This window comes from Saccopteryx bilineata, chromosome 10 (assembly GCF_036850765.1).
Source record: "Saccopteryx bilineata isolate mSacBil1 chromosome 10, mSacBil1_pri_phased_curated, whole genome shotgun sequence".
NCBI classification, from domain to species: domain Eukaryota; kingdom Metazoa; phylum Chordata; class Mammalia; order Chiroptera; family Emballonuridae; genus Saccopteryx; species Saccopteryx bilineata.
The window spans coordinates 19,112,798-19,128,336 of record NC_089499.1 but is presented as its reverse complement, the minus strand read 5'-3'; the positions used below and the strand labels follow the sequence as shown (position 1 = coordinate 19,128,336).

General features: G+C 33.8%; 1 protein-coding gene across 1 annotated transcript in view; it reads left to right on the top strand.

The window, feature by feature from the left end:
- The window catches only part of STT3B (STT3 oligosaccharyltransferase complex catalytic subunit B), a 76,192-nt gene that overhangs the window by 47,998 nt on the left and 12,655 nt on the right, over positions 1-15,539 (top strand). Inside the window, exons 4-10 of the mRNA XM_066244516.1 lie at positions 1,403-1,468; positions 3,542-3,641; positions 7,669-7,767; positions 9,551-9,697; positions 10,531-10,579; positions 11,896-12,050; positions 14,442-14,653. Coding sequence (XP_066100613.1) covers positions 1,403-1,468; positions 3,542-3,641; positions 7,669-7,767; positions 9,551-9,697; positions 10,531-10,579; positions 11,896-12,050; positions 14,442-14,653 — 828 coding nt within the window. The remainder of the gene's footprint in view (positions 1-1,402; positions 1,469-3,541; positions 3,642-7,668; positions 7,768-9,550; positions 9,698-10,530; positions 10,580-11,895; positions 12,051-14,441; positions 14,654-15,539) is intronic.

Genomic DNA, 15,539 nt, shown 5'->3' with positions numbered 1-15,539 from the left:
ATTTCTGGAATTTTCCATTTAATATTTTTAGATCGTGTTTGACTTCAGGTAACTTGAAACTTTAGAAAACAAAACCATGGCTGGAGGGTTACTACTGATGGAATGTCACCTATACTTTATTTTAATGTAGTAGTAGAGTTCCATTTTAAAACTAAAGAATTCCTTTAAATCAGCTCTGTGGAATACAGTTAAATTTGAACTTTTAATGAGGACGTAGCAATAACTTAGATCTGTCATTTCTTTAGGACATTCACATAATTCATCTTATGAAATTAATGACTCTTTGCCCTTGGCATACATATATAGAGCTTGTGTTTTCTGAAATTTAAAAATTAATTTTCTGGAGTTGCTAACATATTTTGCTTTCTCAGATGAATATATAAACTCTTACAATTATTTCTTTGACTAGTTTTAAACTTTTTAGTGAGAGGAGGGAAGGCAGAGAGACAGATTGCACCATGTGTCCTGACCAGGATCTGCCCCACAAACTCACTAGGGGGCGATGCTCTGCCTATTTGGGGCTGTTGCTCTGTTGCTCAGCAACCAAGCTATTTTTTTTTTTAATCGCCTAAGGTGGATGCCATGGAGCCATCCACAGTGCCTGAGGCCAACACCCTGGAACCAGTTGAGCCATGGGAAGAGAGAGAGAGAGGGGGGACAAGAGGAGGGGGAGAGAAGTAGATGGTCACTTCTCCTGTGTGCCCTGACCAGGAATCGAACCTGGGACATCCACATGCCAGGCCTACACTCCTCCACTAAGCCAACCGACCAGGCCAGTTAGTTTTTTAAGTCACTAGAAATTGGTCACTTTTTGAACCTTCTCTAACTGCAAGTTTCTTTCTAGTTCAGAGCATATGAGAATTTTTCTGATATATTAGGCTATTTAGAAACTATTTTAGGAATATATATTTTTTGAAGATAATGATTATATTATCGAATATTTCTAGATGATGAAAGGTTTTCAAAAATGGATGCTCATGATTAGAATTATACGAGATGAATCATCACATTCAAATGAAGAAAAGTTACAGATTAAGGCTAAGCAAACCAATGATATAGAAATGTAGATTTACTGAACAATTTTATTCTTCAGTTAAAAATCTCAATTTGTTATTAATTTTAATATAAAATATAACAAGTGGGAAAATATAATTTGTTTCTTTTAAGATAATTCTTTTTACTGAAAACTAAATAACTAGAAATAAAAGCAAAGCTATTCCTAAAATGTCTGACTTTTGTCCAGTGCTGTAAGTACATATATTAAGTAGATTGTGAATAATTTCAGTACTTTTTTTAATAACTTTGATTTGTGTAATACAAGTTTACTAAACATTTAACATATTTTTATTCAACAGAACATATATAAATATTTATTACATCAGTTGCTCTTTTTTTTTTTAAGGTAAAATCTGTAAAAACTGGGTCTGTGTTTTGGACAGTGTGCTGCTGCTTATCGTATTTCTATATGGTAAGATTTTATATTTGAAACTACATGAGGTCTAATGAGTCCTTTTTGGCAGTTAGACTAGTATCTTTTCTTCATTATTCTCTTCTTATCACAGGCTAGTTCTCCACTTCGTTTCTCCTGAAATCTTTCGGATCTTAATTTTGTTTAATGTATACTCTTCCCTACCCATCCCTAGGGCCTATTTGGACATCTGCTTTAAAGGAGAAGGCTAAAAACCTCTCAAATATAATATTCACAGCAAGTGAAACAAGAATTTTTCTTTTCAGATATACAGCTTAACCTAAATAATGGTCATGTCGTCTAGGTTAACCTGTAAAACTTTTATTTTTTACTGTTTATTTTTTAACAGATTAAAAGTGATTAAAGCCTGGGGCACATTCTGTGCAGTTGTACTCAGTAATAATAAACTCATTCTCTTTTAAGTTTAGACTTAAATTTTAGAAATAATCAGGAGTCGTTTGGTTAGGTGCTCAATCGGAGTACCTTTGTTTTTGGTGAAAAGTAGCAGGAGACTGAAACAATAAAATATTTTTGTATGCATTGTAAACTAAAGACTATTCCTTACAATTTGTTGTAAAATATTGGAGGCAAGAGCAGCATTGTTAGAATATGAATGTTAAAAGGTGGTCTTTTTTTTTTTTTTTTTGTAAGAGGAGGGGAGACAGAGAAAGACTACAGCATGCACCCCAACTGGGTTCCACCTGGGGCCAATGTTTGAATCAACTGAGCTACTTTTAGCTCCTGAGGCAGATGCTTGAACCAACTGAGCTATCCTAGGCTCCACGGCGTGAATCAATTGACCCACTGGCTGCGAGAGGGGAAGAATGAGAGAATGGGGAAAGGAAGGAGGAGAGAAGCAGATGCTTCTCCTTTGCCCGCTTCTCCTTTGCCCTCACTGGAAATCAAACCCAGGACATCTGTACGCTAGGCTGACACTCTATCCACTGAGCCACCAGCCAGGGCCAACAGATAGTCTTTTAAGGTGACTTGGCTATAAATGGCTCTTTCATACTTTTAATTATTAGAGCACATTCAAAACTTTGATCTTGTTAAGACCCAATTGCCTGTTACTGAAATGTACTTAAAAAATTAATCCTGTAGCCTGACCAATGGTGGTACAGTGAATAGAGCATTGACTTGGGACACCGAGGTCCCAGGTTTAAAACCCCAAGGTCACTAGCTTGAGTGCAGGCTAGTCAGCTGAGCATAGGATTGTTGAAATAATCCCGTGGTCGCTGGCTTAAAGCCCAAGGTTGCTGGCTTGAGTAGGGGGTCCTTGGCTCGGCTTGAGCACCACCTCCCACTCCAAGGCACGAATGAGAAGCAATCAGTGAACAACTAAATAACGCAATTACAAGTTGATGCTTCTCATTTCTCCCTTCCTGTCTCTCTCTAAAAAAGAAAAAAATTATTAAATCTGTTGGTTGAGAGTAAATATTATATTTAGAATCTATTAATTTACACTAGAACATACTCAATTATTGTGATTAAATAGAATTATTCTAGCTTTGTGGTACAGGCTAAACATTAAAATAGGATCTTGATTTTTATAGGAAATAATTTATACCCTAGGCAGTACCTTTACTTTGCGGATCTCAAAACATATCCAGATCATCTGAGTATTCCTTTTAGTTGAGTTGTTGACTGCTGCTAACATTGTTTATATTCTCAGTAAAGTTTCTTGCAATGTGTTTATCACCTAAAATGGGGGAAGTAAAAGCTGTTTTTGTTTTCTTTTAAAAATTTATAATCCATATTCTAAAAGTTCTTACCTTTGTGACAGTCCTTTTACTTCAATTCACAAGTTAAAGTGTTCTCAACATTCTTAGGTTTAATTTAATTTGACCGTTCCTCCAGTGAATGTAGAAAAGCATAATGGATTTACGGGATTGTATTATGCTGTTAATAAAAAATAAGGAGAAATAGGTTATTTGTGGGTTTTATAAATCCATTTCTAAACATCTCTCAAAATTGATAGATATATTTGTTTATTGTATGCTTAGATTATCATGATATAACATAACTTTTAAAAAGCAAACATATACATACATTATTGAACTTATTTATCCATAGGTCTCTGCTTGGGGTGGTTATGTGTTTATTATCAACCTTATTCCACTGCATGTATTTGTGTTATTACTGATGCAGAGATACAGCAAAAGAGTCTACATAGGTAAGTGATTTGACTTTTGAAATCTGTCAATTTGTATGAGATGTTTCATATGTTATTTTTGTTGGACATTTCTGTTAGGCTAGTATTACCCCTGAGATAGTGAAAATTTTATATTTATTTTTTGTTTTGTATGGGGCGTCCTTGGGTTATGAAACAGTTCCATTCCTACAACAGTGATGTAACCTGAATTTTGGTGTAAGTCGAAACATACCCTAGCCTAAGTTACTTACCTATCCTAACACAGTTGTAAAATCATGATCCTAGAACATGAAGACACAACTAAGTCACAGAAAAAGGAAAGGACCTAAATATGTACTACACACTGCACTGTAGTAACAGAAAAAAATGACAAAAAAAATGAGTGTAAAAAGAAAGTACAATGATGACAATGTAAGCCGAAATACGTTGCAATTTTTTAAAGTTTTTATGGGAGTGAGCGTCATAACCTTGAAATGTCGTATGTAAAGATTGTCATAACCCAGTGACCCCCTGTATTTACAAGGAGAGTTAGGCATTTTTACATAAGTGTGTTGTTACCAACTCCTTGATGAGTTTTTGTTTTGTTTTTGTAGAAATGAATCTACATTTACTATTTGTCAACCATTTCTTTTTAAATTGGGGGGAATGGGCATTTCTGTCATGAAAATTCTTTACATATACATATTATTCAGATTCAGCTTACTATGAAAAGTTGAACATCCTCAAAGTAAACAGTTTAAACTTTGAAAGCCTTTTCTGTGTAATATATTATAGACTTAGTTCATTTTGGATGCCATTACAAAATAACATGGGCCGGAAATGTTTTTCAGTCTGGAGGCTGGAAAGTCTAAGATTGAGTCAACAGAATGGTCATGTTGTTGTGAGGGCTCTCTTACTGGCACATAGCTGAAACTTAACTCTGCTTTGTCCTCGCATGTGGTGGAAGGGGTGTGCGAGCGCTCTGGGCCCTCTCTTGAAAGGGTCCTAATACTTGGAGCCCTCATGACCTAATCACATCCAACCTACTCATACCCTCACCTTGCTTATTAAGTTTCAACATAAGAGTGGAGGAGTGGGGCACAAACATTCAGAGCATAGTGTATCTTTATTTAGACTACAGGTTTTAAAACGTTCTTGAACTAGAGGCTCTAGAGGCTTAGTGATATTAATAGATGGTGTCTCAAATCTTACTTAGGGCTTATTTTCTGTGATATGGACAGAAAACTTACCGATTGAATTGAACAGAGTTGTGATTGAAAACCAGTGTCTTAGTAAAATAATATGGTTCCATTATAATGTTTTTGGAAAACAGTAACACAAAGATATAAAGCTTATTTATTTGATTGTTTATAGCCAGAAGGAAGAGATGCAGTAGGCATCATAAATTGTAATACTTTGTCACAGAGAAGATATATGTTAGCTTGAGGGACATCAAGAGCTTCTTGAAAACTTACAATTTCAATGGAACTTGAGTTAGATCTTGCAGTGCATTTTATCTTATAGAACAACTCATTTGTGTGCCTTAAGTCAAGGGCAGTGGTTTATTTTTTTCTATATCAATCTGGTCCCACCCCATACCTTTGTATTAAAAATAAAAGTACTTTAAGAGTGAAAGATGTTTAGGTTCTCTTAAGATTACCTACGTCAGAGAGGTTTGCTGGGTTTGTTTTTTGTTGTTGGAAATAAACAGTAATAGACCTTATATGTATCGTTCTAATGATAAGTTTTTTCTGGAATTCTTCTAACACATGGGAAGTGCAAATCTTTAGTCATGAATGCCAGTAACTGTACTTCCACAGGATGGCAGTGTGGTAACATTTTCATGATGTAATAAATGATTTACAACATTAGTGGTGGTGTGCATTTCTGTAGGACTCACTACTCTGATGGATAGTTTATTCTTCTGGTTTAAAGGGTAAGAAAAGTCGGTTAACGTGGATGGATAGGAAGTAGTGATAGATGTGGATAGTAGTTTAGTTTTCTATAGAGTTTGTAGAAAGAATTGGTGGGGAATGATTGCTATTAGGCTACATGGTGGGTTTGAGTTGAGGCCCTCTGCAAACAGTAGCAGAAATGGTACTGGTGTTGTCTATTGACTCTTGAATGCTCATGTCCAGAAGAGGCAGTCTTGTCCTCTTGACGTTTTTATAGGGCCACGTTTTGGGGTTTTTTCCCCACTGATTTCACATGTACTTTTTTCTCTTTGTTATGGTTATTTTTGTACATCTCTGACTTTCTCAATTAGATATCTCTTAGAAGATAGTATTGTGCTATATAGGGTTTTGTAATTTTAGACTGCCTTGACTGTAATGGATATAAGGTTAATATTTGAAAGAATTATAGAGGTAATTTTTTTTTTTTTTTTTTTGAGTTGAGAGAAAGAGGGAGAGAGAGAAGGGAGGGTAGCGGGAAGCATCAACTCATAGTAATTGCTTCTCGCATGTGCCTTGCTTGGCCAGGCAAGCCCAGGGCTTCAAACCAGTGGCCTCACCATTCTAGGTCTGCTCTTCATCCACTGAGCCACCACAGGTCAGGCTATAGAGGTAATTTTTAAATACACTCTTAGATGCTATAGTACAAAGCCTGGGTAAAAACATGTTTTCATTTGTGTGAACATTGTGTTTATTTTTAAGAATTGAGTTAATTCACTGTTTTCTTTCTACTTAGTATATCTAATTCTTATTTTCTGTGTTTTAAAACATGGGTTGTAAATGAGATTTAAATTGAGGTATAGAGATGTACACCTAATTTTACAGATTCAAGGAGAAGGGCAGTATTTAGCAAGATGTTTGTGATATCTTATAATACCTGTCTAGTAATCCTGAACTTTATTTAATGGAAATACCTGTGTATCAGGGAGTGCGGTGAGATAGAACATATATCTTCCTGTGTAAACCTCTCAGGATCAGTGATCCAAAAAATATAAAAACAGGAAAGGCGTGAATCCAGTTTCTCTTAAAAGAAAATGGTTATCTTTGGGTTATTGCATGCATCACATTTATCAACTTTGCATCATTGGTGTATATAAAGTAGGTATAAATGAGGCTAATTTGGATAGAGGATTATTCAGAGGTGAAATGTTGTTTAAAACCTGTTTCTGTTAGGTCAGCTTCATTTGACATTAATACAGTATATGTTTATAAAACAATACAAATTAAAGTTCCCTCTTCCCCCAGCCTTTTGTGTTTCCTGAGCTTGAGTTTTTATTTTTCCCTTGAACTCATCTTCATCACTTACATTATTAACTTGAACTCTAGTGATTTTAAATACTATCTCTCTGTAATTAACTTATTTAATAGTGGTCTGCGAATATCTAAATGTGAAACAAGTCTATTACACAAAATTGTATCCCTCCCCAGTTGGCCTACACTTTTAGACTGGTATAAGCCAAGAATATTATACTCAATGCTAAGAGCAAAGAAGTTTCGCTTAGACCCTAATAAATTCAATAACTAGTCTGTTGTGTTGTATGGCCTGACTTTTGTGTACAAAGTCCTTTTCTTCTTTAATTACAGAAAATTTAGTGGACAGTTATTTTTTTCTTTTTTTACTCTTAAGTACTATACAAAAGAATAGTTGGAGACTATAAGGTGTGAATACTTGAGCTTTTGAGACAGTAGCAACTATTCATATGATGATAATATAAGTATTCATTAGGCTATGCATGCTTTGGATTAATGGAATTAGGAATGGTGTTTACTTATTTATATAGCACATAGCTTTTTGGGTTGTGTCAGTGATTATTAATGATAGATTTTAAAAAGTTTGATTTCATTTTGGAGAGAAGAAAGCAGCACCAATCGTCTCCTAAACTGTTTTAAATGATAGTCTGCAAAATAAAGTACTTAATAATTTTTTAAATTGGCAGAAAGAATTTTCATGATTTATAATGTATGATTAACCATCAGGTAGAACAGTCACATCAGTATTCCAGTCTTAAAATAAGTTCAGTTAAAACTTTGCTAAAAAATTAGTTATGTGTACATTTATGTTTGAAGTACTTAATGGTCGTAGTAAATTATATTTGTTTCCTATTTTGTCTTTTTAGCATATAGCACTTTCTACATTGTGGGTTTAATATTATCCATGCAGATCCCCTTTGTGGGATTCCAGCCAATCAGAACAAGTGAACACATGGCAGCTGCAGGTATGAGAAAATATTTCTTTTTCTTTTTCCAGAGAATATATGAATGTGTAGCTAGCCAGTCTTCAAGGGAATGAAGTGGTTTTTTTCTTTGTTTTTAATTCTCATCATATTGGTTCTAAAACATCACTATAAAATGAAAATATCAGTTTTATTGAGACTTTCTTCTATTGTATTCCCAAAAGTGCCTATCTTCTAGCCACTGCTGTTCTGAAAAGGCAAAACATCTCTTTGAGCACAGTTCATGTTATTTGCAAACACTGAATATTTGCTTTGTATAAACTAATATTAAACCGTATTTGTACACTGATGTACTGTACCACTGAGTTTTCATTTCAGCAAATTTTGATGGAACATTTAATTTTTATGTTCATTACCTCTTAATAAAATATTTTTATATATCTACTAACGAATTAATAGCTTTTATACTAATTAGAAAAACATATAATTCTTTACGTAAGTAGAGTTCTTTGCCATTATTAATCTGGGTCACAGTTAATAATGGGAGATCTGTCTATATCAGGGATTCTCAAGACAAGGTCCATGGCCCATACAAAAGCTATAGGGAGTTATTTTATTTGTAACATTTTATACATATCAGTTATATTTAACTTTCTGAGGTGATGTTCTGTAGCTTTTATCATCAAATTATCAGTGAGAATCTTGGGGGGGAAAATTAAGGACCCACAACTTACTATTATATAGCACCTACAAATCTGTTAAATACTTTTACTTACATTTCCCATGTGATATGAAATTGCCAAGTTGTAATTTGAGAAATACATATTCAGTGTTGATTATACAATCGTGTATAGCAATGTCTATGTAGATACCCAGTCACCCAACTCTTATTCATTCATTCATTCATTCATTCATTCATTTCATTTTAAGTTAAGAGGAGGGGAGATAGTAAGACAAACTCTTGCATGTGCCCAGACCAGGATCCACCTGGCAATCCTACCTGGCACTGATGCTAGAGTACCGAGCTATATTTAGTGCCTGGGGCTGATGTGCTGGGGCCAACTGAGCTATCCTCAGCACTCGGGCCCAATGTTTGAACCTGGGATGTCCATACACTGGGCCAACGCTCTATCCAGTAAGCCAACTGGCCAGGGCCTTCACCCAACTCTTTATGCATATACATTATTATATTTCCTAAAACCTAAATCATTGATGATACATATTTAATCATTCTAAGATTAAATTTATAATAAAGAACTCCTCTGACTAAATTTTTTAAAAGAAACATTCTTCCTGATGGGTTTGGGTTCTCATGTCTTTGTTTAGTATTATACCTAGTGCTTTTGAATTGTGTTTTGTTTATTTTGGTAATAAATACTTTTTACCTTGCTGCTATAATTTTATCTTAGCACTCCCCTTTATATCTACTAAGTTAGAATCTTATATAAGTGTGTGGTTAAGGTCACATACCGTCACTCAACTATCAACAATAAGTATATTATCAGGATTCCCCTGATCTAAGTCATTCGTTCCTTCAGTAAATCTTAGGATTGTTTTTAAAGACATACCTATTTTTCCCCCTAGAAAATGTCATTAAAATATGGGACTTAGGGAGGAATTTAATGTTCTAAATAGGCTCGTTACTGACATGAGATTTTTCTTCTCTGGTTCATATATGGGGAGTCTGATCTTTTTTTTTAATGTACAACAGAATTTTTTATATGTATTAATTGGTTGTCACTTGACAAAGAAAATGTTGGTTAGATGAAATGACTGTCACAAATGGTACAGTTTTCTGAGAATCTCATATGACTTTTTTCTGTAGGTGTCTTTGCATTGCTGCAAGCTTATGCTTTCTTGCAGTATCTGAGAGACCGATTAACTAAACAAGAGTTCCAGACCCTTTTCTTTTTGGGTGTATCAGTAGCTGCAGGTGCTGTGTTCCTTAGTGTCATCTATTTGACTTATACAGGTAGGTGTCACCACCTGTAGATGTGACTCTTGTCTCTGGATTATTCAAAAAGTTCATTCTTTTACAAATTTTGTACATGTTTGATTTATCCTAGAGAGTCAAATACTATGATTGTATTCTATACAAACAATATGAAAATAATAGTCAAAGTTTCTAAAATCTGCATTGAATTACAAATTGTGATTTTAAAATAAAATCTTAGTTTTGCCAATTCAGGTCTGATAAATCTACTTTCAGGTATCCTCTTGATAGATGAATAGGCCCAAACTGTGTAAAATTCAGTTTCCAATGTTCAGTCTGCTTCTGGATTGTAAATTACTTTCTGATCATGACTTTACTAGTCCCAAGAGGAAGTCAAATTCTTTCTAATGGTATTCCATCTGTTAAATTAAGATACTAGCCTAGCTCATAAAAATCATGAAGAATTGATAGGAGAAAAGGCATGAATGCTTAAAATCATCTTCATAATTCATGTAAATCTGGCAAACTTTATTAGATAATCTAGACACCTCCCCATTTTTAATGTTACCCAATGCTGTCTTACTGTCTTAGTTTTATTTTACTAGTCAACTGGAAGTTTAAGGGAAAATTAGAAAACTTTCTACAATTTTATTAACTTGTGTTTCTCTGGAAATGTAATCTCTATGGATATTTGTTTTTATATTAATGACTGACATTTTATCTTGACTGCCAGCCCTGTGAAATATGTCACCTACAAAATAAAACAAATTCTTTTAATAATAGGTTAAATTAATCCATAATAATCAGTAAACATAAAACCAACAAAAGCAATTAAAAAGCAAGTTAATTTCCTCTTTGTTTTTCCTTCCAAGGTTACATTGCCCCATGGAGTGGCAGGTTTTACTCACTGTGGGACACTGGGTGAGTGCAGATAAGTCATCTACTTTCAAGTATCCTCTTGATAGATGAATAGGCTTCATTAAACACCATTTTCCCCTCTGCTCCTGAATGGTCAGCATCTCCATCAGTCTTGGGCAACATTTTCAAGTATCATATATGCTAATTTAGTAAATGTCAAATCCCTTGTATTTTTTCTTCATTATAATACCTGTTTGGAATGCACCTTTAGTATGATATATAAGTCATATATTTCTGTTCTGTGTGGGCAACATTTTCTCAGAACATTTCAGATAACATTTGTATAATTTAATGGTTGATTTTTATTTTTACCAATACATTCAAAGTTTCCATCAATTGGTAATACTTACTTTTCATTATTAATGCTAGGTGCTATGTTATAATTCCATTTACTATCGATGTGAAGAAAAATTTTAACTTTTTTTAATACCACATTTTAATCTGTTAAATATACTAGAGAATATTTGTGTTAAGAGTGCTGTTATAAAATGAATTAATTTAAATTTTTATTTTAAATTAGACAAGTAATTCAATGAAACTTGCTTTCCTAAGAATGAGAAAAGAACTAGCTAATTTACCTCTCTTCCCTGTTCCTGATGTTTTGTCTTCTTTGTTACTCCCTGTATGGCCCCCATTAAACCTATCTTGATTTTATTGAATGGGCCTGCCAAAAGGTCTAATTTAAAGGCATAAATAAATATATGTCATTGACTGAAACTAACATTTGAAAATAATTGAAGAGATCAGCCAGTGGATCACCAGAGCATTTGAAGAAAGTCCCCAGTTGTAGACAGTTATTCCGATTACCTAAATTACTAGATTAAATTTTTGTCAGTCATACTTATTCTTGCTTTCTAAATTATAATGCACTGAATATTTTGGAATCTCAAGACATTTCAGGAGTAATTTGTCCTGTCCTTTCTATTTTCCTCACCAGACACTACCATTATTTTGTTAAGATAATATGGTATCTTACTGAATAAGGTATTTCTGCTAGTAAATAAGTAAAAAATGTAGTGAAGTGTAGGCGGTGCTAAACTAAACCGCAGAACAAATTTCTATTTTAGCAAAGATTTTTGTATGAAAAGTCAGAGCCAACATTTTAGTAATATAACTAGCCTTAGATAATTCTCCCAGTTTTAGGGATGGCATATTAGTTTTAGTTTATCAGTGTGGATTAATCCAAAGCAACAGGTTATGTTAGAATATACTTTTAAGTGAGAAGAGATGGAAAATAGGAATCATATATATAATCAAAGAAATTTTTTCATCTAAAAGGATTTTATTTAATTTTAAATATTAACTTTTTTGAATACCAGGTATGCAAAAATACATATTCCAATTATTGCATCAGTGTCTGAGCATCAGCCTACAACTTGGGTGTCTTTCTTCTTTGATCTACATATTCTTGTATGTACCTTCCCAGCAGGCCTGTGGTTCTGCATTAAAAATATCAACGATGAAAGAGTATTTGGTAAGAGATCTTCAATAAATACTTAGATTTAGAACAATTATTTCATTATTACTGCACTTTAAAGTTTTATGTTTTGCATAACTGCATAATCAAGATAAATTTCTTCCCTTATTTAGGAACAACCTAGTGAATTTTCATTATATATATAGATATATTTTTTGTGACAAAGAGAGGGACATATAGGGACAGACTGGAAGGGAGAGAGATGAGAAGCATCATTCTTCGTTGCAGCACTTTAGTTCGTTGATTGCTTTCTTATATGTGCCTTGACGGGGCTACAGCAGACCGAGTGACCCGTTGCTTAAGCCAGCAAACTTGGGCTCAAGCTGGTGAATCTTGCTCAACCAGATGAGCCCATGCTCAAACTGGTGACCTCGGGGTTTTGAACCTGGGTCCTCCGCATCCCAGTCCAACACTTGATCCACTGCGCCACCACCTGGTCAGGCTCACTATATATATTAACTATTTTAACTTAGGACTAGTATATAATACTTTCATTCAATGTACTACATTTTTCTGAGAGATTATTATTACATTCTGTGTCTAAAAATTGGAAATTATAATCACCTTTAAGTAAGCATCCTCTTTACTGATTGGTTTTCATAAGTTTTCAACTAATAAGACTTAGAAATACAAGTTTTTTAAAGGGAAGTTTTTAGGGTCTGAAATCAAACTGTAAATGGACAAAATAAGCATTGATCAGTCACCACAAAATATATGCTGTGTCTGTTGTGCATATGAGAAAACTGAAACTGCAAAAAAGCAACAGACACGGAGTCACACAGTAAATAATTTGTAGTACCAGAACATGAACTTACACAAGTATGGGGCCCAGACCATGAGTGACACTCACATTACTATTTCAGTGAAGTCCAGAGAAAATAAAATAGCACCATCCTAAGTTCTAAGCAAAGGATAACACTCACTCTTGTTTATATAGACCAATGCCTCTGGAGAAGCCCATTTTAACATTGCCTCATTAAAAAAGATTTAGCTTAAACATACTGCCCATCTCATGAGTTAGCAATTCTGATCCCAAGAGAAGTGACTGCCTATGTCCAAGGAAGGAAATGTTAAATAATACACATAGCAACTTTATTCATAATAGCTCCTAATTAGAAACATTCCAAAGGTTGTTAACAGTGTAATAGATAAATAAATTTTGATGTATTTGTACAAGGAATACAACATAGCTATTAATAAAAGAGTAGCATGGGTAAATTAAAATACCAGTACAAAAGAGAGTATCTTTATTTAATTTTTAAAATAAAGTTCAAGAATAGGAAAACTAAATTACTGCTTGAAAGTCCAAATACTGATTACCTTTATAGGAATGGGGGGCAGCTTTTGACTGAAGAGGCATGAGGGACCTTTCTGAGGGGGTTCTGTATTTTGATATGGGTGGTAATTTCATTGCTGTGTGTATATATAATTATTGAGCAGTACAGTTAAGAACATGGTGTAATACATGTATTTTTTTGTCAGAAAATTAAATTTTAACTAACTGCACATGAGATAGAAGCTCAGCTGACTCACTTTATAAAGTCTTAGAGCCTTCAGCCTGAAATGGTAGAGCCTTTCCCTGTGCTTAGTACATTATGTGGAAGGCTTTGGCTTTTGGGAAATACATTCAAATTTTTTTAAAAGTCTCTAACACAGTAACTTTACAAGTTCCTCTTTTAGCTAGAAAATTATATTATTCTTATCCTATTTTTACTTTAAAGCAAGTTTTATGCCAGATATTGGCACTAGCTTTTCACAGACTTTGATTCTATAAACTTACTCTGCCTGATAATATAATTTCTCAAATATGTTTCATCCGTCAACTATGGGTTTTCTAATATGTGTTGCTCTTGACAAATAATGAATTGTCTCATTCCCCATAATAACTGTACTTACCGTATTCCCCCATGTATAAGACACACCCACATATAAGACGCTCCCATGTATAAGACACACCTTAATTTGGGGGCCTGAAATTTGAAAAAAAATGTATTACATAAAGTTATTGAACTCAAGTTTTATTCATGATAAAATTCATACAACTCCTCATCCATGCGAAAAAGTGGGAAATGCAAGTAAAAAAATCTACAACCACTGTATAAGACGAACCCTGTTTTTAGACCCCAAAGTTTTTGAAAAAGAGTGTGTCTTATACATGGGAAAATGCAGTAAATTTAAATCATGACACATTGTGGATACATGGTGTTTTAGCCAACATTGGCTATAATTTATAAATATGACTATTAAATAATTTGATCAGTATTATCAATTTAAAAACAAGTGTTTTTTGAGATGCCTCTTTCACATGTGGTTTAGAATGTGGTAGTAAATACTAAGTTGTTTCCTGAGAACACTTCTGTGGTGATGTACGAGCACTTGTCTCTGCAGTTGCTCTGTATGCGATCAGCGCTGTCTACTTTGCTGGCGTGATGGTGCGGCTGATGTTGACTTTGACTCCCGTCGTCTGTATGCTGTCTGCAATCGCCTTCTCCAATGTTTTTGAGCACTATTTGGGGGATGACATGAAAAGGGAAAACCCACCTGTGGAGGACAGCAGTGATGAGGATGACAAAAGAAACCCAGGAAATTTGTATGATAAGGTGAGGAATGTAAAGTCAAGTCTAAATTTTTTGTGTGCTTTATTTTTCCACTTCAGTAGGAACTATAAATACTAAGAAATTTGATTAAACAGGATTTAGACAAACTGACATTTCTAGTTGGTCTCTACTGTTTGCCTTAAAATTTGAATCCTGGTTGGTCTTTTAGCTCAGAATAAGAAAATAGAATGTAATCAGAACAGGAATTCTCATTTCATTTTGGTCAGGTGTTATCTAAAATCCCTCTGTTTCTGAGAGCAAACACCTAGTTCTCTAAATTACTAAATTACATAAAATTGAGCATTTGTAAACTTTCTGAAACCATGTGCACAAGTGCTTATCCTTGAGGCTTATAGTCAATGTAAAGTTTTAAAGTAGTTGATTGATTGAATAATAAAATAAAGGGATACATGCTTTTAAAAAAAGAGAAAGCCTCCAATTTGTTAGACTAGGCAGATAGCTGATATAATGTAATTTACTTTTAATTTCTCAGGTAATAGATTATATTTAGTGCAAATTGAAAAAGACATAAATATTAGAGTACTTGTCTTGGGTAGCATATTAAACTTTATCTGAATATTAACTAGGTTTTTAAATACCAATAAGCAACTAAACTTCCCAGGATAAGTATTAATTTTGAATAGCTTTCCTTTCTATAGGTCCAGTATAATTCATACAGATTTGTTAATAACACATTACCTGCTTTTGTGTTTGTGGTTATGTTTTATTTTGCGGTTTCTTTATTAGCCTTGCAATTTACAACGTATGACTGCTCTGTTCTCTATTCTGGTTTTTTGGTGGGAGTTATTTTATTGTTTTAAGAATATAATGTTAATTTTAACAAGGTTTTGGGGTTTGGAAGGTTTTGGGGTTTGGAAATTGGAAAATC